The 26,549-nt window shown below is 42.5% G+C and overlaps 1 protein-coding gene across 1 annotated transcript; it reads right to left on the reverse strand.

Moving 5' to 3' along the window:
• Window positions 1–3,324: 3,324 nt before the first annotated feature.
• LOC144805845 (uncharacterized) lies at window positions 3,325–24,835 on the reverse strand. The gene is made up of 2 exons (XM_078672323.1): window positions 23,834–24,835; window positions 3,325–3,561 (listed from the first exon to the last, which is right to left on the reverse strand). The coding sequence occupies exons 1-2, from the start codon at window positions 24,833–24,835 to the stop codon at window positions 3,325–3,327; spliced, it is 1,239 nt and encodes a 412-aa protein (XP_078528449.1).
• Window positions 24,836–26,549: the final 1,714 nt, after the last annotated feature.

The following is a 26,549-nucleotide window of genomic DNA, read 5'->3' on the forward strand; positions in this document are numbered from 1 at the left end:
ACCTCGGCCAAACAAACCTATGATCTGCAGTCGCAAGGACTTCTGCAGAGTAACATGCCCTTCTAACTACAAATTGCCCTATACATTTCTCAGAAATGTTAAGCCGTATCTTAAACATGTCTGATACGAGTGGTATTGTACATGTATTTAAGACCGTATTTTCTAGACTCTTTTGAAACAGTCCTAGGAATATTTCCAAACTTTGTGCACTCTGTGTTTGGCGGATGGCCTCTCATTTTGGGACTCGCTGCAGGAATACTGTTTTTGCTCCTATTGCTGCGATATGGCAAGTCATTTCACAAACGACACCGAGCTCTCCATGGAGACAACTCTACTGGCGATTAAGTGTCGTGAGCGCATCGTCCAAATTTTGGGACTACCTCGTCTAAGAGAATTAAATACCACACGGTTTCTGTCATTCAGACCAATTTGGCAAGATTGCATCATACCTGTTCTACGATGCCTGCTATGCGGAGAAGAATGTGTGTTAGACACATGTCTCACACAATCCCATCAGTCATGACAACGGATGTTGATACTTTGCTTGAACCAGTAATGGCCCATGCACTGTGTTGTCCCCAGCGGCTACCGATTCTGATGACGGCATTCATTGAGATCTCACAGACGCAAAATGCTACTGCTGTAATTCATGAATTTTTATCTTGTGTTCTGATTAACTTGGACATATTATATTTGTCAATCTGTAACTTGGAAGTTGTTTTTCTTTTATAAAACCGAATAAAGTTTGTTGATAATAATCACTAGGGGATTCATTTACAGGGTTGGAGAACCGCTTAGGGCCCGGTGGCGCAGGGTATGCCTAAGATCCCCTGGATTCACCTGCCTTGTCAAATACAGAGACACGGACTCTTCGCCTGGCGTAGAAGATGATTTTTATTAGCTGCAGCTAGCACAGTGGTCTTAGAAGTCCTCAGTACAACGAGGTTCAAAAGAGACTGCCACTTAACTCAGTGGCGCACAGGTTTATATATGGTACAATACAATGCAAAATGCTATCACATGAGAGCAGGAGACATAAACAAATGTTATAAACAATATCTTAAGCCTAAAGTAACTCAAGTTTCCCGGATGCGTTTGTCACTCGACCCCTTAAGTAAAACATCGAATGAATCCACCCAAATTAGTTTACAAGCAGAGAAAACACAGCTGTATGTGTTAGAAGAATAGTCGTGAAACAGGAGAATACATGAGACATGTAGCGAAGGACAGCAGATAAGATAACCTGGTGGAAAGAATGGTGTGAGCCAACAAATAGTCCGGACGGGGATTAATCAGCTCAGACAGGAATTAGTGTACTCGGCCAGACCCTGACACTCGTTAGTAAACATGAGCGAAGAAGACACCTGACACGTGAAATGCAGAAACGACAAAAACATCGCGTTCACCGCGCTGCCTGAGTGAGGGCAACACAAAATGGCGGCAATTACAAAATGGAGGCTGAGCACGAACGAATTCGTAATTTTACAGAACCTCAGCCCTCCTTTTGCCATTACTCAGGCAAAAACAAACCAACTCATGCTAATCTGAGTCGGAATCAGCATCGATATTCATAAAGTCTTCAAGCTGTTGCTGAACCATCATCCTAATATTCTCCGTCCTCTGTGTTGCAGGATGTGGGACGCATAAGGTAGCCAACAGGCCACACACTGCGGGACCACACTGGACACACAGACAACAAGAGAATATGATGGCCAAAATTGCTCCAAGGAACGTCAAAATCTTCCATTCCCATGTTGACAATATTCTCCAAAACCATCCCATAAAAGACCAATCCCCTTCATCCTGATGAATCGATTTGGAGATGGTATGCAATTTAGAAATGGCTTGATATACTGCCGGAGCATCGTCTGGAATATAAATGCAGCAACTAGATCCGATCAATTTACAGACGCCTCCTCGGTCTGCTAGGATCACATCTAACGCAATTCTATTTTGCAACGTCATAAGACGATCAGCCTGAAGCTCTGCTGTGATGTTACCTATTGCACCTGCAGTAACATTGATTGTGGTCTCGACCACACGAACCAATTGCCTGATGTGTCTGCTGTTAATCATCGGACACCAGAAAGGGAGGAATCCCTTTAAGAAATCCCCTCCTTCTTGGGCTGCCGTGTCTTTGGTGTCAAATATGCCTCTGCTATATCTGCTTCTGTGATGGTCTGACGGAGCCGAATATGTAGGGGGAAGGAGGAAAGCTACATAACAGGTTACAGAAAAGTTGGAAGGGAGCCAGGTGTAAGCTCTGTCTTTACTGACAAAATATGTTCCTTGAGATGGAACCAATGGAGGGAAATCAGAAGATAAGAAAACGTAAGTGTATAAACAACTCTGCTTATTGTCAGTTTTCTTACTATTTACTTGGAGACAAAGATTACCTTGATGGGGTACAGTCCCTACAGGAGAGGACTCACCCTTTTTAGTTTTGTCACCAAGACTCGAAACGTAGTGGGTGACATTCCATCCATCATAGGCTCTCTTCTAATCTAACGGAATTTTTCCCTTTTCTACAATCTTAGCCATCACCACTATACCTTTTATCAAGGACCTGTGACTGAAATCCAATACGGTCCCGGAAGTTTTTACAGGATTTCTAAGCTTGCTGTGGTATGCGGCCGAAAACATAGTCAAATAGGCCCAAGCCGAACCTTCATATGAGAAAGGGAGGACCAAATAAGGCATTCCCTTCTGTGTATTATGTGGCATAAGACCTCACACCCAACAGTCAGTCATATTGATGACCAACTGGTGTTGGTGTAACAACTGAATGAATGTATTATTCATGTATTCAACTCTCCTTATCTGTTCGTGAGGGGGTAAAGCATGCATTTTATGTGAAAAAGACAGAAAGACGGGAAGGCAAAGAAGTGGTAGAATTAGCATTATTTCTTGGGTGTAGAACATGGATAACCCAACCTATGCAAGCTAATAAAATGCACAAAAACATAAAGATACACAAAGTTACGCCAAATCGACTACGCAATGATTTGCAATATTTCAATCGCATTTCTTGTTTCCTATTTTCCCTACCTATGGTTGTTGTACCATCCATCTTTATCTAAAAAAAATGTCGCTCACGGCAATCTTCTTCAATCACTCAGTTATGTCCTTCTGTATATCCTGAGGCGCTAGCCACTTACTAAAAGAACAAAAAAACAGGTTACAGTCTGAGTCTCCTACCGTGACCCTGCGACGGAGACGGATGGCACATCTAAATACTAAATATCACATAAAACAAAAAGGCAAGAGATCTGTTCATTAAAAAAAATGTCTTTGAGTATCAAAGAAAAAAAGTGTTCAAAATGTTCAGTTTTTCTGGTCAGCTCTCGACCTTAGGTTGTAGCGAGTTTTGTTCGGCACTGTCTGGTCTTTAAACAATAATTTTGGATCCGTAGTGTCTATTCGGAGGTGCTCGGGTACTGCAGCTTGAAGAATGTCGTCATCTGCTTTCTCGGATTGAGTTCCATAAATTTGAGCATCACTGAAGGGCACAAAACAAGGGACTGCTTCAGTATCTGATTCTTTTACACCACTGCGAATCCACTGGTCAAAGGGTAATGGTAATGGGACATTTTTACAGTGCACACCATGCACCCAGCTTCGCTTGCCGACCACTTTCATGGCCGTGCGGGTGATGATCAAAACTTGCGTAGGCGTAGACCATCGAGGCTCCAAGTTCTTAATCCGTTGGAAGTTCTTAATACAGACCCAGTCACCGGGCAGAATGGTGTGACCTGGGTCTGTGGAGGCCTCTGGCAAAGTACTTTGTACCGGTTGACGAATAACACTCAATTTAGTAGTGAAATCATGCAAATAGTCAATTAGCAAAGGATATGGTATATCAGAGTACTTCTTGGGGCGGGGGGCACCCCAAACATTTGCTCGGCGTCCAAATACCACTTCATACGGGCTAAGTCCCATACGAGAGTGTACAGTAGTTCTGGTTGACAAAAGAGCTAGAGGCAAGGCATCCGGCCAAGCAAGACCTGCACTGGCTTGAATCTTGGCTAGTTTCAGTTTGAGTGTACCATTATAGCACTCAACCAAACCTGCTGACTGTGGGTGGTTTGCCGCATTAAATTTCTGTCTGATCCCAAGACCAGAACATACTTTCTGCATAATTTGACCCACGAATTCACTGCCATTGTCACTCCAGACAATTCGCGGCAAACCGAATCTAGGGAAGAACTCTTTAAGTAACACCTTAGCAGCTGATAAAGCGGTGTTATCTTTCAAGGGGTAGGCCTCTATCCATCGGGAAAAGGCACACACCACCACTAGAACGTACTTGAGGTTATTGCATCGATCCATATGAATGTAATCGATCTGCAGCACTTCAAAAGGATATGACGGGGAGAAAAATGACCTGCTGGAGTTGGGGTACCCTTTCCTGGGTAATGCATTAAACAAACAATACAATGCTTAACCACATTCTCTGCACATTTTGGAATTCCCTCATTCTGCCATACTGAAGCCAAGAGCTTACAAATGCCCTTCGCACTAATGTGAGCTGGACCATGAGCCATAGTTACAACCGGCAATACATAAGCATCCGGTAGTAACCATCGCTGATGTTCTGACAATTCTGTCCAACAACCCGTCGAGTCTAACATTCCTGTACTTTCTTTCCATGTTCTTAATTCTGTCTCAGTGACTTCTCCCTGAATCGTTTTCACACTCTCAATCGTGTCTTCACACATGCCAATTTCCCTAACCCAATTTGCAGGGCCTGCCACATACATTCGACTAGCTGTATCTCTAGCTGTAGTTCTTGCTACTTCGTCTGCAAACGTATTTCCACGACCCACATCATCTGTAACTTTCTTATGCGCGCTGCATTTTATGATGGCTATTTGCGCAGGTAAAGTAAGTGACTCAAGAAGATCAGTCACCAACTGGCCATGCTGTATCTTCGTGCCGTGAGAGGTAAAGAATCCTCTCTCCCTCCATAACCTACCAAAACTGTGTGCAACGCCAAAAGCATACTGACTGTCTGTGTACACATTCACTCTCTTTCCCTTTGCCAACACACACGCTCTAGTCAAGGCTATCAATTCAGGTGTTTGGGCTGAATTATGTCCGATACGTGCTGTCTCAACAACCGTACATAAGGTGGTAACAGCATAGGCAGAAGTAGTCTCTCCGTTAGGAAGCTTGAAACAGGAGCCGTCTACCCATAGGATCCCATCCGGGTCCTTGAGCGGAGTGTCCTTCAAGTCAATCCTACCCTTCGTTTCTTCTTCCGTTCGGAGAAAACAATCATGCTTTACCTGACCATCTTTCCCGTATGGCAGTGGCAACAATGTAGCTGGATTTAACGTGTTGCATCTTTTAATGTGTATATGACTCGCTAGAAGTGTCAGCTCGTATACAGCCAATCGAGCACTCATAAGATGTTGTGTTCTGGTTCTATTCAAAAAGGTATCCACTGCGTGTGGAACCATAACAATGAGTGTGTTATCCAACACTAATCCAGCAGATTGTCTGATAGAGGTCGCTGCAGCTGCTGTGGCTCTGAGACAACTGGGCACAGCATTAGCTACTGGGTCTAATGTAGCAGAGAAGTAGGCACATGGTCTCTGTTTATCTCCAAATAATTGCGTCAAAACTGACCATGCGCAACCCTCTCTCTCATGGACATACAATGTAAAGGATTTGCTATAATCTGGTGTACCCAACACTGGAGCAGAACATAGAGCAGCACGTAGGTCAACAAAGCTTTTCTGACATTCATCCGTCCAAGGGAGCGGATGTGGCGTATCTTTCAACGTCAATGCCAACAATGGTTTAGCCAGAAGTGAAAAATTAGGAATCCATTGTCTACAATAGGAAGTGATACCCAAAAAGGCACGCACTTCTCTCTGTGTGGTAGGTACAGACATCTGTGAAATAGCGTGAATACGTTCTGGGGTCAATCGCCTTCCCTCCTTCGACAAGAGATGACCTAAATAGGTAACCTCTTGGCCGGCATATTGCAACTTAGAGGGAGACACCTTATGATGCAGGGTAGACAAGTGACGCAACAACGCAACAGTCACTTCCTTACACACCTCTTCCGTATCAGCAGCCACCAACAAATCATCCACATACTGAACAAGCGGAGCACCAGGAGGCAAGGAAAAAGCATCCAGTTGTGACTTAAGGGGTTTGCTATAGATAGAAGGACTTTCACAATAGCCTTGGGGAGCTCTCTTAAATCTAAAGCTTCGTCCACCGAGAGAGAAACCAAAGATATCCCTACTTTCTTCAGCAATAGGAATACTAAAGAAAGCATTTTTGAGGTCGATAACTGAGAACCATACTGCCGAAGCAGGAATCATCGTCAACAAAGCCATAATGTCTGGAACAACAGGAAACTGTGGCACAACTATTTTATTGACCTCTCTAAGGTCAATAACAAATCGATAGACAGGAGGCTGTGAAGGATCTGTTCTTTTAAGAATCTGAAGAATAGGACTGTTACAGATATTGCCTCTCGTCTCTTCAACCACACCTTTCTGAATGAAATCATCGACGATAGCCACAAGTGCTCTCTCTCCATCCCTGGAGATACGGTATTGGGGAATGCGTGGCATCCTCACATTTTCCTTAATTTTGACAACATACGGTGGGATCGCCAGGCAACCCACGTCATTCGGGCCTGTAGCCCAAAGACTTTCAGGAAGAGAAAGCAACTCAGATGGGAATTCGTCTCGGGACAGATACACAGAAGATGTCATTTTCTTTCCTAATGTGAGATGCACACCCGAAGGGGAACAATACAATGTTGCATGTAATCTTTTCAACAAATCCAAACCTAGCAGGTTCTCGCCGCAACCAGTTGTCAGAATAAGCGGAGCATTCAAATCATAGGGACCAATCGAAACAGGCAAGGGACAAGAAACCGGATTACGAACTGGGGCGCCGGAAAATCCTCCGGAAGTATTTTATTATTTTTTTTAAATAATTTTATTTGGAAAACCACATATATATTGCTTTAGAAAGACAGGAATCTACAACCCTTAGGGCCGACACCAGACATAATCAAGATCATGCAAAGTTAAATGAGCACAGTACAGCAACTACCGGTCCTTGGTTGTAGCAAATCGTAAAAACAGGATTCATATCAAAGCGTATCTGCGAATTAACAGGTTGTGAGAAGATTCCATTTTACAATAAGGGAACGAGGATCTTAAGAACATACAATCTAGTGAAGCCTTAGTTGGAGCAAACCATGTAGCAGGATGTAAGCATTCAGCATGAAACGATTAGGAAGGTGATTCAAGGACACGAAATGCAATATGTGTAGGATAGAGTAACTGTGCGCTAACTCGGCGTTCCACCCAAAAGAACAACACTGTAAAAACATTAAGCGCACATTGCAAAATTCTTCCCCGATCGAACTAGACGTAGGCCCCGCAAATCAATCAAGCCATAAGAGTGTCTCAACCCACCTCCCGAATGCCCCGTTGTAACTCAGGATAGTCTCTGTGCCATATTGGCACTAGGATAAAAGAGGTTTCTTTTAAAAGATTTAGGAAGAAACAGGATCTGGTGCCGCACACTCTAATAATACAAAAGCAAGGGGTCATCACAGTTCAGGATATTCACAGTCAGGACTATTGCAGGCAGGACGTTAGCGTCGACGCAACTTAAGCAGGATGAACAATGAGCAATACAATACCGATACAGTATATGCCCGCTGCAACATAAAAACGTTATAGAAACATCCACCCCTGTAATCCGTACGACCAGGACGTATAGAGAGCAGCCTATTACACCGTTCCCAAAAGAATAGAAAGGGGGAAAAGTGAAAAGAAAGCCAAGAGAGACAAATGATAAGAAAGAGGCACTAGAAACATAAAAAGGAAATAACAATAGTACCCCTCCCCTAACCCCCCCACCCGCACCGCTGCCAATGGCTACGGCCTCCCCCTTAACAGCGTGCCTATCGCCCAGTGTATGGAACCCGAAATATAGAAGAAAGGGGAAATATAAATAGGAAATAGAAAGGAAAAAAGGAATTTAATTGGGGGTTCCCCAGTACAGGCCCCCGGCCCCCGCGCCCCCCCCCTCGCGTAGCTTACAGATACATCAGCGCTGCTGCAAAATATCCAAGGCACCTATCGAATCAGAACAGTAATCGCCCCGCCAGCTCACACAGTCACCCAACCTCAATGGGGGCCTCCCCTTTTCAGCATCTGAAGGATACGATCACCATTTTGTAACCCAGCCCCACCCGGCCTTAATCAGAGACGTGTCCCAGTCCGAACAATGCGTAGTCAACAAAAACCCCCAGAAGTACAATAAACAAGGATATCCGAAGAAGGGCAGGAAATCCTGCACTACACCAGGATATGACACATTTCACAGCCGTTCACAGCCCACGACCACACCCCATGCAGCAAGACAAAGTCCGATTCAAGGAGAGTAGGCAAGTCAATTTGTATGGGTTACACGACGATGTCGGTCACAAGGGAGCGGGCAACAAAGGAGTCACCACGAGTCGCACATCCGATGGAATCCACGAACACTCCATGAGTCCATGGACAAAGTTCCATGCTAACGTTGCCCTTTGTAACGATCGAGGAGACCCCACGCAACAACTTCCACTCATCAGCAACGTGTGGGGTCCCGTACTTCAGGCTCTCTCGTACTTCCACTCATGTCAGGGTCCGATCGTCACGCGAATCCGACCTATACGCTGTGGTGCCAAAACACGGGAAGGGGTTTCCGAACTCCACGCTCCTGCTGAGATGCGCATCGCCATTGCCTCGGGTGGGGAGGGGTTCATGAGGGTATCACCACCAATTGGGGCTCACAGCATAAAGGCCACCGGAGCTCACACCAGAGCCGCCATTATTCGCACCAACCTAGCGTCCCCCCAGTTGCACACGTTGTAATAATCCTCTCAACCGCCACACCGAAGGTCTCGTCTGTGCCACCCAATGTGTCCGCACGGCTCCAAATCGCCATGCATCAATCGGCCCCGATCAGCCGGGTCGCGGGACACAGACAGTAGCAAACGGGTCGTATTAGTTTCAGCAGAGAGATAAAGAGCTGCGTCACCCGTCCACAGTTAGCAAGGCGGCATTCGGGTGGGGGGGGGTCCCGCCCGCCATCCGATATTATGGGACGGCATTCAGCAACGGACGCTAGGTTGTAGTTCAGGGCGGGTCCGAGTGCCCCGGCGGGCAACCGGTCCTTTCCGGGTCGTCCCGGCCGTTGTTGTTCCACTCATGGCAGGCTACAGTATCACGCGAGGTCCCGGTTCCGGGACCCGCGTAGGCCACACCGAACGGGAAGCATATCTCAGTCCCTGAAGCTCGGAGAGCCTCCGGAGTAACTCTCGCCGGGACAGGTCCTTTTCAGACATCCAGGGAAGTGGCAGCAGCGCCGCCCCGACAGCTAGATCCAGCAGCAAGGGGAGAGGGTCCACGGAGCTGGGAGCCCGGGCGACCATCTTGGCCGCCGGCCTGGCTCCGCCCAGAAGTATTTATTAAGCCAGACAAAGGTGCCCCAGGGAGTTTAGTATGCATGATAGAACTTCTCATCGCACCAGTATCCTAAAGAAACGGTTCTGAAACACCCATAGTATTGATCGTGACATATGGCCCATTTTGATCTACTGGAATCGACACAACTCCCTCACTTCGTCCATGGCTGTCCTATTCAATCTGAAAATCATCAACCTTGTCCTCGCAATAATCGTCATTATAATACTGCGCGGATTGAACTCTCTGTTGATCAAAATAATTCGTAGTAGATGGAGGAATAGAACGCTGCTCCTGAGAGGGCACACCTCGTCCTCTACCTCTAGATCCTGTTTGAGAATTTCCACGTCCCCGTGGAGCAGACATCCCATTATTACGCTGACAATTATTCTTGAAATGTCCCTCTTCTCTACAATACGCACATTGATTAGGACCCAACGGAAGACGTGGCGTAAAGTACTCAGATTTCTGAAACACTTTCTGAAACTGCGGGGGTTGAGAAAACTGAGGCTGTGTAGAACGCGGAGGATAGGCTTGCTGTAAAAGAACCTTTGTTTTGAAATCTTTATTTTTCTTCTCTTGTTTCTCCTTCTCCTCCTTGTCTCTATTCTCATAATACTGTGCAGTAGCCAGTATTTTAGCAGGGGAAGAGACAGCCCATGCACTCTCGGAACTCTTTAATTTATTCGATAATTCAGGAAGCAAGTTGTATACAAATTTGTCCACAAACAACCGCTGCCCGCCCTCTGTACTCAAATCCTGACCACTATGATCAATAAGCGTCTCTTCAAAACGAGTGAAGAAATCCGAAACACTTTCGTCTTTCTTTTGCTTGCACGCGGCCAACTTATCCCAATTAACTCGTACCGCGGGCATCATAGTTTTCATCAATTCAATTATTCTGCCTGGTAGGGCCGTAATCAGATCGTCGGGTTTCGCACCACCTACTTGACCTGCATCAGCGGCTCTAATAGCAGCCCAATCACCACCTAGTTCAGCATTATGATTTTCCTTACGAATTCGTGCCCATAGTGCTTATGGAACAGCATTCCCAAACAACATATCGATATCGGCCAAATTCATAATACAAGCATCAACTGTTTGAGACAGTTCCTTATAATATCCCGCCAGATTTTTACGAGGGTCCGGAAGAGTTTGTTTAAGCGCCAATACTTCAGACCTTTTCCAGGGTTCGTGGACCCATATACGCTGGAAATGAGCAGGGATAGCAGGCGGACCAACTATTGCGTCCCTCCATACGGGAGGAACTTCACGCATCGGATAATTCTTAACGCCTTTAGTTTTGGCAGGACCAGTCTCGGAGAGGGATAAAGACAAGAACATCGTTCGAAACGCAATAAGTTTATTTACCGCGTCTTCGACTTGTGGTCCTACAATAAAACCCTTGTCAAAATCGGCTTGCAACTTCAATAGCTCAGAAGGGACTCCATCCAACTCCATATCTTCCCAACCTCTAATAAGAGTCTGATACATAACATTAAAAACATATCTCTGTGTGGGCTCCACCCATTGATGAAAATAACTCATAATGTCTTCTATACCATAGTCTAGTCCTTTCTCAATCCATTTACGAACGAGGGAACCCAAAGCTATTTTCTCGTCTGTCATAGGGAGTTGACAACGAGACTGTCGTCTAGAGAAAGCTGGAGACAGATTCAAGGAACCAAGAAGAGGAGAAAAGTTATTGGAGACAGCATCGTCTAATCTCCTGCGAGACATAGGAGAATCAATTCAGAGAATAGGAGGCAATACAGATACAGAAGGTAAGGGAGACTGGAATGGAGCCGACTGAGGGACAGGAGTAAGCATTTGTAGAGGTGGGGGCTGGATTATAGAAGCAGAAACAGGCAGAGAAGCATTAATGGGCCGAACCGGTTGCTGAATAATCGGCAATTGAACAATGACTGGTTGAGCCATAGGAGGGGGCAACAAAGGTGCAGTAGGATTTTGGGCATAGGGCGGAGGCAAGTTCAACAAACAAGACATTAAAGAATCTTCTTCTAATTCCTTATTTTTAACTGAGGAGGAAGTAGGCAACACCGGATAGCATCTATCTATTGTCATGCAATGTTGTCTTTCTGATATTTCATTCGCACCATCCGTTTCATTATTTTTAAACTGCTGAGCAGCCTCTATAATTGACATGTCACGAGCTTTCTTATCCTTTTTCGCTTGCTTTATTACTTTCTGTTTGGCTTCCTTACGCCAAAGGCGAAAAGAGTCAAACATTGCCGGCCGGGCTTTTCGTCTGAACAGGATCGTTTCCAAATTATCTAGTATAGCGGGGTCAAAGCTACCATTTTGGGGCCATTTCAAAACTCCACTGTTTTTCGTATATCGGACCCATGTCTCATTAAAGGTAATGGGACCAATACCGTGTTTAGAATAGAGCTCATAAGTGGGAGTTCCAACCGGAGGAATCGGACATGAATCCTCCAACTTGGAATCCCTTGTACAGCCTAAACAACAAATTCTTTTGAACTTACTTAACCCAGGCATCGTTACTTCTCTAGGCTATTCACAAACAACAAGGGGTATAGATTAATAAAAACAGTACAAACGCACTTACCCCTTGGCTTCAGTTATTGCAATGACTGAATCAAAAAACCCCAAAACAAAGCAAAACAAAGGATTGTGGGAGCGACCCACGAAATACTTAACTAAGGATCGTCCTACACCAGCGAAGGTCCGTCTATCATCTCGCTTTACCAAGCACCGTCAGAAGGGTCCAAGGCAGGGGGACAGTCAGGGCAGCAGTCTTCAGTAGCCGTTGGAAGGGAGTAGCCGTGCTGTAAAAAACCTTCGGTCCACTTACGACATACAGGGGTCTATCACGTGGTGCGCGTCCTCCAGAATTTTCTTGCGGGGCTCCTCACGACCCTCGGGCTCAACAGCTACCTCTGAAGTCGCCCCACGTTGGGCGCCAGCTGGAGAACCCCAGCCTTAGGGCCCGGTGTGGCAGGGTACACCTAAGATCCCCTGGATTCACCTGCCTTGTCAAATACAGAGACACGGACTCCTCGTCTGGCGGAGAAGATGATTTTTATTAGCTGCAGCTAGCACAGTGGTCTTAGAAGTCCTCAGTACAACGAGGTTCAAAAGAGACTGCCACTTAACTCCGTGGCGCACAGGTTTATATATGGTACATTACAATGCAAAATGCAATCACATGAGAGCAGGAGACATAAACAAATGTTATAAACAATGCCTTAAGCCTAAAGTAACTCAAGTTTCCCGGTTGCGTTTGTTACTCGACCCCTTAAGTAAAACATTGACTGAATCCACCCAATTTAGTTTACAAGCAGAGAAAACACAGCTGTATGTGTTAGAAGAATAGTCGTGAAACAGGAGAATACATGAGACATGTAGCGAAGGACAGCAGATAAGATAACCTGGAGGAAAGAATGGTGTGAGCCAACAAATAGTCCGGACGGGGATTAATCAGCTCAGACAGGAATTAGTGTACTCGGCCAGACCCTGACACTCGTTAGTAAACATGAGCGAAGAAGACACGTGAAATGCAGAAACGACAAAAACATCGCGTTCACCGCGCTGCCTGAGTGAGGGCAACACAAAATGGCGGCGATTACAAAATGGAGGCTGAGCACGAACGAATTCGTAATTTTACAGAACCTCAGAGTAGCATGGTATCCATCACAATAACTCCAGGAGTCACAGTCCACACAATGTACATGCTTTGTTCCCCCTACTTCCAACCTTACATGTACCCCTAATCACCTGTCCAAACTCTTCCTGATAATGCCAATGTGGTCCTCCGTCGTCTCACAGACCATATTTTTGGCCACTTTGAAACTGCCCATACAATAAAAATCCTGCAGTTGTTTGTACTTTTATGTCCTATTTATTAGATGCCAAGGCGAAAGTCTTTAATCAGTGTTATTAAACGTGCTAAAATTAGACATGCCAAGACAGTTCTATTATTCCTGCAACAAGTCAATGACCCCTGGGTGCTATGTTGTGTAATTAACTTTATTAAAATTGCAGTGAGATTAAGGAGGTCCCTAGGGCATGAGTAAAAATTCCTGTGATCAGCCTATATATTGTGTATAGTACTGCACTATGATTAGTTTTATGCTATGTATTGGATTGTACTATGTAATCCGATTTTTATGAACTGTATTGCAAGTCGGGTTCATTGCTGATTTAATCGTTCTTTTAATTGTATATAATTTGTGCTTTTATGATGGTTTTTAACCGTCGAATAAAGAACTCATGACTGAAATACATATCAACTACCATTTGTTGTGTTTGAAACATTTTATTGATTAATAAAACCTAATAAACATAAGCTGAATATTAAATCAAAGCAAAACATCAGTTGCCATACACATCAGAGACAAACGTAGTACATAAAAGTCAACATACTGTAACACAGCAAAGTTATGTAGAGCGCAATTCCTAATTTCGGGCAATCTTTAAAGTTCAACAATAGAAATGTTTATAAAGAACAAGAAAGGAAACAAAGAAGGTGGGATACAGTGATTTCATTAATGTAATGCTTACTACATATATAAAAAAAAATACTAATTATTTTCCTTGAGCAATAAAGTCCTCACATTAAAATACTAAGAGAAATATATTGAACAATGAACATTTCATATGTAATTAGAATTCAAGTTGAATATTTTAAACTCCGCAGCAATATTTGACTAATGATTACAACCTGAATGCTTTCTGGAAAGGAACCACCTCATGGGGTTCAAAATTACATCTTTTCTAACAATAGGATTAAAATGATAAACTTGAATTTCAATTCAATTTATTGATTTAGGCCATTTTGGAGATCAACAATTTGAAATATATACAAAATCCATACACTTTTGTAAAATTGTCTCCTAAACTTGAATTCCATCCACTTTTTGATTAAACACTTCCCATTCCAGCAAGCATCATAAGACCACTTGTTGTTATCTTCCCAATTAGTGATGTTTCAACTGGCAACAACAATAAATATGTTTAGAATTTTACCTCCGAAAGGAAAAAAATGCCATTTCTGAATCATGGTGCACAATAAAATAGAGGAACAGAAGGGCATCTTTTGGTGTAGCATTCATTAAGGTTTGACCAGGCTTGAAACTAGAATTCCTGATTTTTTGGACATTTAAATGTCATATTTTAAAAGAGTTCTAACAGACCCAGCTCGAGCTCTGCTAAAAATAGAAGATGACTGAATTGTACTTAGAGAAAATGTGCTGATAAGTAATCTATTGATGTAAAATACAGTGGTCCGGCAATGCTTGTGGATCTAATCTATTCAGATTTTAACTACATAGTTTGTTCAATAAATTGACTGAGCATAATACTTGATGAAGGTCCATCTCTCAGATAAGTTCTTTTACAGTTTTAGTTGCGATAACACTAATACAGATCATTGATAAATAGATTTTAAAATCCATGGGTGAATTTGATCCTTGGTCTAAATCTAGATTATTGTCTGCAATAGAAACCAGTACAAACAGATCAAATCTAAAAGCATTGAATATGTTTATTATAGTGGTTTAGAGTAAACCCAGAAGACACACATTGTTCCTGAAACTCAGAAAATGTATCTAAAGATTATGATTACATCCTATTTTATGTTCAGAGGCTGCTTTAGCTGCTTTCCTGTTTAAGTGACAACATTTGCAAATATATTTAACAAAACATTAAAGCTGGATGTCAGAAATTCTGTCTGTAAGTATTGTGCAAGAGTTATGTGGGATGGTTTTTATTTGATCTGAAGCAACACTAACACTAAGTAGGTATGTGCACCGGTCATCATTCAACTAACATTATTAGCAAACTTAATTTGGAGGGAATTGAGAAAAATGGCCTCATGTTTTATTGTTAAAAACATCCGCTGGTTCAGTAATTCACAGAGTTTGCAAATGCTAAACCCCTTTTTGAATTCTACTAAGCCCATTTAACAATTCAGAATTTGGAAGGGGAATGTTAATAGTTTCCTTTCTGAATATTTAATACATTGTTAAGGTATGTATTGAGCTTTGAAACCATATGTGGGCTGAAAAACAGTAACAGGAGGTAGTAACCCAAGGGGACATTTGTGAATCTGAAAGTAAAATGGGGTGCAGTAAAAAATGCCTTCATTTAAACGCTAGTAAAGCAATACAGGAGTATAACCCATAGACCTAGTCGGGATCAGGGTAAGGAAGTAGAACAGCTAACAATATCCCAACAGGTAATATTTGGTAGAGTATTACATATGTATGTATAAAACATTACAAGAGCTAGAACAAAGTAGACTGGTATTCAATTGGTCTTGTGTAGTTAATCCTATTATATTTGGAAGGGTATCATCATATTCATACAGTTAAAGCAGCACTGTATTAAGACAATTTTAGTGACAACCATATACATACTTGGTGCTCATAAGTGTGTGAGTGAACAGTGGCGACGCAAGTAGTGGGGTATACAGTGTGAGCGGCACAATAAAAACAAGAATGCAAGTATCATACAGTGGGTGGATGCCCCCCTGACATCCTCCCGCTTTGACGCGTTCTTTCTTCCTTTCACCCCCCTGATTTGTTCTTCTCGCCCCGCAGCACTACAAACCATGACAACCATGTCCTGATGATGATCACAAACCATTGAGGATCGAAACGCCGTTGACTCTACAGAACATTAATTGGCGCATTTCTCTACTGTGGCTGTAACTTAAATTGTGAATTGAACACAGAAGTCACTTGATTTGTTCCCTTCACTCAGACACCCACTGTATGATACTTCTACTTTATTTAAAAGCTATCACAGACAAAGTAGTGTGCTGACTCTACAAGCACCCACTTTTTACCAAATGGATTATTAGTACATGAACCTCAGTATTTCCTATATTGCTGAAATGTAGTCTCTAATATTCTTGTAATGTTGTGTAAATATTTGTTCCTGTTAGTTCCCATTTCAATATTGTCATGAAATGTACCTATTCTTTTTGTCAAACATATTGAAATAGCTTTATCACAATTTTTGGGGCATTCTCAAAAGTATTTTCACTCTTAACTTGAAGCTTCCTAAGAAAAATACTGATGCCAGTTCCTGGTTTCTCCTAGATCATTTAGCTTTCTCACTAAAACAAGCACAATATTGATTTGAGAGAGGTGGTTATTGTAGTCATACGCACTGGGGTTAGTTTAGAAAAGACCAATATAGAACTTCCTTAGTCTTTAGAAATAATACTTAGAAAAGTTTATGTCCAATAATTTCAGATAATTTACTGATAACGATATCAGATAAAGATCCCCTAATTTATTATACCTTGTGGTATCAAAAATCTGCTAGAATTAACAGACTTCTCTTCTAGATAAATCCAGGTATGAGAAGTTATTAAATGCGATTATCAACTTTCTGTTATTTTAACACATTTTGTCAGTGCACAGAGTATTTTCCCTACATAGATCACATTTCATGCAATGGTCTGTGCTTGAACGTACAATCAAGGGGTAAAAATGCATTTTTACCACATTCAAGAAACCCTTTGGGTCTCTGAGGATTACTGTTGCAAATGAAGACCTAGCTAAGATGAAATATCCCTTTAAAAGGACGATTTCCCTCACCCACCATAGTTGGCATGCTTCCTTATTGGGAATCTCCTTGCACCGTGATACAACCCCCTCACTGAGAGGGAGGAGTTCAGGCATATTTTGTTATATAGAAAGGTATACTAAATACCACAATAATGAGCTCAGGGTAGTGGGGGCAGCAGAGTGAAAGTTAAAACTTGCTAAAGGGTATGTGGTTTCCATTATTTGTACACCCCTGGGCCAGGATTAAAAATAGGACACTGTGGAAGAAATATATATGCACTGTTAGAGTCAATAAGGGGTCAACATGTTTCAGCCATTTAACCCTCCAAAGAGGTGTTTGCGGCATTCTTCAGGACTTAATCAAAAGTTCTGCCGCTCAATGAACTCAATCAATAACAAGCATTGTCATAGCCAATAGGTCTCGCCTTTGGGACCTTATAAGTGTTTAGCCATGCATATTCAGTAAAAATGTGAAATAATTACTATTAAAAAATAAAAGAAGACTATAAACTAACTAAGCTAGATGTGACTTTATAACTGGTTAATCAAACGTTTCTGGAGGTTTAGTATATATAAACAACTCCTTTTTTCTATGGTGTGTCATATAAAATTGATGCTATAAATTTTGGTAAGAGTGCACAACGTCAAACAATTCAATACTGCTTTTATATCAATTTACATTTGAAAGCTTGAAGTGAAAGACAATTCTAAATGGCATTTGGTTATGAGTAGGCGCTAATGACTATTTTCGGATGACAATGTAATTAGCTTTTTTTGTATAAGATGTGTTAAAAGTATGGGTAGGGAAAATGGCTATTTTGGCCAAATGCTGCCCTTTCTATATGCTTGCGAGTTTTAATTTGTAAACAGAATCACAATTTGTTATGTGGTACACTGTAATGTTAGATTAATCTGTTTTACCCTTCTGATAAGCAAGGGATGACGATGAACTGTTTTTTCGTCCCTGGTTTTAAATGGATTCAGGTTGGAACAGATGAGGTGTTGGTTGACTTTACCTCAGAAAATGGTTGTTTCCCGCATGCTGTTTTCATGCGACTTAAATCCCTTTAGTGGAAGAGGCGGCTGCATGCCTGCATATATGGCCAGATCAGTACTTGGTTGTTTCGGTTCTCCAGTGGGCTAGAATAGAAGCTGTTAAGGGCAGGGGCTTAGCTTCCCATTGGTGCAGCAGGTGCAGTGGCACCAGGTCCCAGATGTCCTAAAGGCCCACTGAACCCTGATAATTGCTGTTTGTCACAGTTCAAACAGAGGCCTGACGGGCCCACAGAACAATGATTATTGCTGTTTTCCACAGCCCAAATAAAGGGCAGAGGTCACATTTCCTTTCTTGCCTTGGGGCCCAGGGCACACTGGCTAGGCCACTGATTAAGGATGCATTGAGGAAGAGGTGGCGAGACAGGTGGATTATTTAAACAGCTCGACGATGACTTCATGCCTGGGTATTAAACTATTCATTGCAATTAAAGACTTAAGCAGGAATAGATCTCATAATGTAGGAAGGCCTATGTACAAATACAGCTCGATTAGCGGCTGCCTTTAACTTCTCACTTATCACTTCTCCTAATTTACAGTTTTATATTAGATGCAGACATAAATCGTGACCTATGAATATGTTTATCTATCTTTAGGTTCAAATGACCCATCTTTTCCATATGCAAGTATCAGACAGGTCGGGAACGCCTAATGGCGTTGAACTTGATAAAGCCACATTAATCACTGGTCTTGAAATACAAATGGCAGCATTAGGCACGCAGAGGTGTAATCTACATAATCTCATTATGTTCAGGGTACGGGGGAGTATTTAGGGCATAAAGCACTTTGACAAAAACATTTCTGCCACCATAGAAATTCAATCTTCCTTGTCCTACCCTAGTATACAAGTAGTACCACATTCTTTGTATACCTGAACTAAATAGGCACACAAAATAGTACCGTATTTAAAGGCCCAGTTCAGAATTACATGGAAGGTGCACTGTCCCAGACTACACAACGGTGCAGTTTTCAGTGGGTGCTATCATTCCACACAGGGGGGAGCACACCAGATTATGCTGGAAAAAACATGTGGTGCCCCAACGTAGGCGCAGTTGTAAACCACCAGTCTGCTTACATAGTAAAGTGTCTAGCCGCTATTAAGTTAGGTGGCACGTTTCCCCTGCAGGTGGTTGGGGTCTGTCACCATCCTGTCAGGTGGGGGTATACAATCAGTGTACCTCCTGACTGCTTGTTTGCCTTTTCGCCCGTGTCAATAATACAGTGTAGTCCTTGGAGGAGTAGTCAATTTGTATTCATGAAAGACACTTGTGTTTCTCGGATGTGTAATCCCCAGATGATGCCTGAACTGTTCCCCAATGGGCTATTTGTACATCGTATTGAATTGTATGGTCTTATGAGCACTATTAATAATAAAAAAGAAAGATTTAGTGAGTGTTTATTGCCCTCTATGTCACTCTACTTCTAAGCACCTAATACAGCTTGTACAGTGCTTACTGTCATCTGCTCACTTACGCCTATGCTTATTATGCTTAATATAAATAGTGCACAATTTAGGCGTTTGTGTCTGCCTACAACGTGGACCTGATACAAATAGCAGTACCTACAAGATGGATGTTACAATTCAACAAGAGTTTAGGATACGCCAGCACAGATGACTGCATCAACATTACGGGGCATCAGTCTTGATGGCAAGCCAACTTAAAACTTATCAGTATTGTATACATTATTATCAGAGACTATACTTGCCTCTTGGATACAACTTTATAACAGAATTCTATTAATTTGTGTACAGTTGTGTGTATACAATAAAACAACCTCCCAACCATAATTGATCTGTCTATTCATCTTTTTGGGATCTGGAGTAGCATGCTACTCGCCGAAAAGCACTTCAACACTTCATCAGGGGTAGCAAGCGTTATATAAATGCAAAACCTTCCCTCTTCTATCTCCCCACAATCTTTTTTAACCCAACTAACAGACCAACATGTCCAGCTCTCATATACCATTTATATTTCCCTATACTAATTCACCACAAATCATTTTTGGATCCTATTCATCTTTTTGGGATCTGGAGTAGCATGCTACTCGCCGAAAAGCACTTCAACACTTCATCAGGGGTAGCAAGCGTTATATAAATGCAAAACCTTCCCTCTTCTATCTCCCCACAATCTTTTTTAACCCAACTAACAGACCAACATGTCCAGCTCTCATATACATTTTATATTTCCCTATACTAATTCACCACGAATCATTTTTGGATCCTAGAGTAGTGTGCTACTTGCCAAAAAAGCGCTTCAAAGTTCGTATGGGGTAGTAAGTGTTATGTAATCTAAATACATTACAATTACTGTTTACATCGGGCTGCACTAACACGAGGATAGAAGGAGAGTGGGGATTAGAGTTTATCTGCCCAGAACAAAGCATACTACAGAAAGTGTGTGAACAGTCTATATGTTGTGCACCTGGCAGAGAAAAACACAGCAGAGGTGGGAAGAAGGTAGGTAATCTGATGGTCAGACCTATGTGGAAAGAGGCTATCACTTTGGGCAGAAAAGAGGGCTTACACGGAGGACTACTTTGTTTGGATGGACAGCAAGAAAGGGAGGTCTGGAAGATAAGCCTGAAGCTCTCTCATCCTGCAAGCAGAGGTGATGGCAAGCAAAAAAGCAGTCTTCAAAGGAGGCGAAGAGGACAATTATGTAGGCGCTCAAAGGGAGCACACATAAGATAAGTGAGGTCAACTCCCACTAGGGCATTACGAAAGGAGAAGGAGGAAAGAGATGAGTAATGCACTTCAGAAATCTGTTAACAATAGGATCGATGGCCATGCTCAAGAACTCGGGGTACCAGACTTGGGACTGATCGCGTTTGATCTTCTTCAGCAATCTTGGCAGAAGTGGTACAGGAGGCCGCAACTCCACTCGCAATGAAAAGGGTCGCCGAGCGACAGCCGCTTTGGAAACTCTAACACGCAGAACTGCTGACATTGAGCATTCTCTTCGGTGGCGAATAGATCTAACCAAGGCTCTCCCCACTACTGAAAGAGACCTAGCACGACCTTCGAGTGAAGATGCCATTTGTGATCCATCATGCACTGGCGGCTGAGTTTGTCCGTCCTGGTGTTCAGTGAACCTGTTAAGTGTTGAACCACCAGAGATATGCCCTGATGTTCCAGCCATGTCCAAAGGCGAAGGGCCTCTTGACATACGGTCCACGACCCCACCCTGCCCTGTTTGTTGCAGTACCACATGGCGGTGGTGTTGTCCGTGAACACCTGCACCACTCTTCCTTTGACAGAAAGAAGGAATGCCTTCAGTGCAAGATGAATCGCCCGGAGCTCCAGAAGGTTGATGTGGTGCCTGGACTTCGCCGGAGACCAGAGGTCTTTGATCTCCACCATTCCCATATGGCCGCCCCAACCCAGGAGTGACGCATCCATCACTACTGTGAACTCAGATCGGGGGAGGATAGAGCCAAAACTGTGCTGTGTCCAGAACCGCTCCGATGAAAAGGAGCTTATCGGTTGGAATCAGGTGCGACTTCAGCACGTTAACTGAGAACCCCAGCAAATGCAGGAAGTCCGTCGTAGTCTGGAGGTGGGAGCCTTCAACAGCCAGTCGTCAAGATAGGGGAAGACTGGAACCCCCTGATCTGTGCTGATGAGCTGCGACCATCGCCATCATTTTCCTGAACACCCGAGGGAGGGGGGGCTGGTAAGGTCAAAGGGGAGCGTGGTAAACTGAAAATGCATGTGGCCCACCATGAACCGTAGGTAATGCCGGTGGGCAGGCAAGACGGGGATGTGAAAGTAAGTGTCCTTCAAGTCCAACGCTACCATCAAATCTCCAGGTTCGAAGGCAGACAAGATCTGAGCCAAGGTTAACAACTTGAACTTCTCCTTTCGGAGAAAGCGGTTGATGTCCCTGAGGACTAAGCTAGGATGCAGGCCTTTGTCCTTCTTGGGTACCAAGAAGTAGTGGGAGAAGCAACCCGACCTACTTCTGGCACAAGGACGCGTTTGACAAAGAGATCCATAACTTCCTGGAAGAGCAGGGCCAAATGATCCTCCGACATGGGATGAAATCACCACAAACTGCATGACCCTTACGCACTCCGCTGCTTGCGGAACTCCGCGTTGACCGCCAGAGTTTTTTAGTCACTTTGCGGAGTTCCTCACTGATAGGCTTAATCTTATCATGAAAAAATAGATATCAGTCATATGTTAAGAAACAAGGGTGTGTAGAAACCTTTTGGGTGGAGTAAAATTTAAGACATTATTATTGTGATTTTTTGGGCAATTAGTTGATTTTTGCAAGCACTAACACTCCTCTGTGTAAAGTAAAGACCTTGAGAGTTTTGTAACTTTCAGATACTCAAATTGTGGATTCGGTTGCAATTAAAAAAAAATCCAGGCCTGAAATTTCTTTGGAGGGTGCATGCGGGCAGCCTAAGTTATCCTGCAAGAGTTTCTTGATGAATCCTATTGCAACTACAATATGTGCTCTCTCATGTAAAGTCAGGTTGTTAGAAGCTTTTCTGCAACTCAAGATACGCCTTACTTTTCACCTCATGTGGATGCATTTCTCATGTTTAGTGAGATCTCCTTTCTGAGTAAAACGTTTCTGGCTTTCCCCTCCTGTATATGGCTTTAGTCCAGTGGGAATTCTCTCTTGTGAAGTGACATAGTTTTCAAGACTAAACCTTATCTGACATTCAGAACACACATAAGGCATTTTTCCCCCGTGTGAGTTTTTCCCCAGAGTGGGATCTCTCATGAAGCATTACTCTGTCCTTCAGATTCAAGCTTTTATGGCATAAGGATTTTCTCCAGTGTGGAGTTGCTCATGGTGAGATAGTGTTTTTCTCTGCAGCTTTTCTGGCATTCAGAGCACTCATAAGGTTTTTCATCAGTATGGAGTCGCTTATGGTTAGTGAGGCTGTGCCAATCAAATAGGAATTTCTGGCATTCACCGCATTGGTAATGTTTTTCCCCTGTGTGCATCTGCTCATGTAGAGTGAGATTGCGTTTAAAATTGATTCTTTTCTGGCACTTGGAGCACTGAATTATTTTGATGGTGTGTTTTCTTATGGCGCTTGTAACCATCTCTACCTCTGAATCTTTTCTGACATTTAGAGCACTGATAATTTTTTTTCTCTAGTGTGGATTCTCACATGTTCAGTGAGATGAGATTTTTGGCTGAAACATTTTAGGCATTCGGAGCACTGATAAGGCTTTTCTCCAGTGTGGATTCTTATATGGTAAGTGAGACTGCCTTTTTCACTGAAACATTTCTGGCATTCAGAGCACTGAAAAGGTTTTTCCCCAGTATGGATTCTTATATGCTGAATGAGACTGATTTTTTCACTGAAACATTTGTGGCATTCAGAGCACTGATAAGGTTTTTCCCCAGTGTGGGTTCTTATATGCTGAATGAGATTGCTTTTTACACTGAAACATTTGTGGCATTCAGAGCACTGATAAGGTTTTTCCCCAGTATGGATTCTCATATGCTGAGTGAGACTGTTTTTTTCACTGAAACATCTCTGGCATTCAGAGCACTGATAAGGTTTTTCCCCAGTGTGGAATCTCACATGTGCAGTTAGAAGTGATTTAAGTCTGAAATCTTCTGGGCATTCAGAGCACTGATAAGGTTTTTCCCCAGTGTGGGTTCTTATATGCTTAGTGAAACTGAATTTGTTTATGAAACATTTCTGACATTCAGAGCACTGATAAGGTTGTTCCCCTGTGTGGGTTTTTATATGCACTGTGAGAAAGCGTTTTTCACTGAAACATTTCTGGCATTCAGAGCACTGATAACGGTTTTCCCCAGTGTGGATTCTTATGTGCAGTGTGAGACTACTTTTTGTACTGAAACATTTCCGGCATTCAGAGCACTGATAAGGTTTTTCCACAGAGTGGGTAAATGCATGTTTATATAGAGTCGATTTGAAACTAAATCTTTTCTGGCATTCAGAGCACTGATAAGGTTTTTCCCCAGTGTGGGATCTTAAATGTGCAGTTAGAGTTGATTTACGGTTGAAATGTTTTGGGCATTCAGAGCACTGATAAGGTTTTTCCCCAGTGTGGAATCTCAAATGTGCAGTTAGAAGTGATTTAAGTTTGAAATGTTTTGGGCATTCAGAGCACTGATAAGGGTTTTCCCCAGTGTGGGTCCTTGTATGTTCAGTGAGTCTGATTTTGTAACTGAAACATTTATGGCATTCAGAGCACTGGAAAGGTTTATACCCAGTGTGGGTTCTGATATGCCGAGTGAGACTGCTTTGGTCACTGAAACATTTCTGGCATTCAGAGCACTGAAAAGATTTTTCCCCAATGTGGGTTCTTATATGCCGAGTGAGACTGCTTTGGTCACTGTAACATTTCTGGCATTCAGAGCACTGATAAGGTTTTTCCACAGAGTGGGTTAATGCATGTCGAGATAGGCTCGGTTTGCTACAAAACCTTTCCTGGCATTCAGAGCACTGATAAGGTTTTTCCCCAGTGTGGGTCCTTGTATGTAGAGTGAGTCCTCCTTTGTCACTGAAACATTTCTGGCATTCAGCGCACTGATAAGGTTTTTCGCCAGAGTGGAATCTCATATGTTTAGTGAGTTTAGATTTACGGCAGAAACTTTTTTGGCATTCAGCGCACTGGTAAGGTTTTTCCCCAGAGTGGGTTAATGCATGTTCATTTAGAGTCGCTTTGAAACTAAAACTTTTCTGGCACTCAGAGCACTGATAAGGTTTTTCCCCAGTGTGGATTCTCATATGCTCAGTGAGATAAGATTTACGCCTGAAACTTTTTTGGCATACTTTGCACGGAGAGTGGTTTTCCCCAGTGTGGATTCTCATATGCTCAGTGAGATAAGATTTACGCCTGAAACTTTTTTGGCATACTTTGCACTGAGAGTGGATTCCCCCAGTATGCATTCTGTCAAATTCTGTGAGATAAGATTTATGGCTGTGTCTTTTTTGGCACATGTAACTTTTTCCCCCAAATTAGGTTATTTTGCCTTCATTGAGGTGGTTTTGAACACTGAATTTGGTCTCACAGTCCGTATTTTTATAAGGTGTATACCTAGAGTTAATATCTCTGCGATTAGTTTTCTCTTGCTTATATGCCACGGTAAGAGGGAACCCGATTTTAGAGTCAGGCTTGTTTAGATAATGTTCAGCATTTATCTCTAAAAGAAATTGTGTGTAATCTTCTTAACACTTGAATTGAGCAAACTATGTCTGGAAGCAGCCCTGTAACACCTGTCGAAATGTTTCTAGCAGATAATAGTCTTTAGGTTATAGCCTATCCGGCAGCAACTTATTTTGTGACTGAAGATTTTCTCAAATCTATTTGTATAGGTTCTTAACAATGCAGTGATGAGGTGTTAGTCTGATATTTAATAATTAAACTGATAAGTACCTTTTTGCACTGACGTAATGGCAGTAACTGAGGGTGTTAGAACGTACACAGTACTATTGTGGATCACCAGTTGCAGAACATCAGTTCCTTTTACCCTTTCTTTGTTTGGTGTAAGGTTAAGATTTGTAGTTCTGAAGACGAGGATTTATTTACATTACCTATAGCGCAACTGTGCTCATTTAATCAATTTTTATCTTTAACAATTTTACATATCGTTCACGCACAGCAGATAATGTTGAGGCGATTTACATAGAATTACAGAACAGTACACAATAAAAAGGAAACAATCTGAGATGGTTATGAACACAATAAAGTGGTGAATTTTTAAGGTTTTCGCCAGAGTGAGCAGAGTGGGTCGTGGTTTTCTACCCAGAGGCAGATAGTCATAAACTTGCGTAACTGGTTAAAAACGGTTGTTGAACAAAGGTGATTTTCCAATCTTTCGGTTGTTAACGTGTCAGCTTCGGAGTCTTCTCTCAGCGTCTTTTCTTTGATGGTCTGCAGAAGAAACCTTTTGTTATAACTTTCTTTTATGCAATGTGTGCTTCTTCTCTGTAATTACATGATGTTTTAGATTAACGTTATTCTGTGCACAGAAATGGCTTTGCTCTGGGTTAATGAAAACTAAATTAGAGACTTCACTTACAGTATAGTACTTTCCTCAGCTCCCACTTCCTCGCCACACCTAGATTTTGGAAATTGTTTAAACGTAAAAGGCTGGATGTCCTTCAGTTTTTCAAAATAATCCTTCTTATGGCACTGACTTCAGTTGCCCGGTGCTAAATCTTGCTTTCTTCGTCAGTAATTTCAATCACCTATAGTATTAAAATTAAATAGTTAATACATGAAAATTTCCAAAAATATAATTTACAAGCCAGATCAATGCAGAGTTGCAGAATTTTGAAAATGTTGAGCTGTTCTTCAGACAGAGCAGAGTGTAGAATGGTAGCCTGAGAGTACTTGGATTTAGGAGTGAGGATTTGTAGAATTTCCAACATTTTATTAAGCTCAGAAAGGATACATGTACCCTATGGACTTGTAACATAGAATCCCAAAAGCAGACAT

Source organism: Lissotriton helveticus, assembly GCF_964261635.1.
Source record: "Lissotriton helveticus chromosome 1_1 unlocalized genomic scaffold, aLisHel1.1 SUPER_1_unloc_3, whole genome shotgun sequence".
Lineage (NCBI taxonomy): Eukaryota > Metazoa > Chordata > Amphibia > Caudata > Salamandridae > Lissotriton > Lissotriton helveticus.

Coding starts and splice junctions, on each gene's coding strand:
- LOC144805845 (XM_078672323.1), bottom strand. CDS start 24,835: ATGAGAATCCACACTGGGGAAAAACCTTATCAGTGCTCTGAGTGCCAG. Junction 3,562..23,833: donor GTGAAAAACGCTTTCTCACA/GTGCATATAAAA, acceptor CCCTTTGACCAG/TGGATTCGCAGTGGTGTAAA.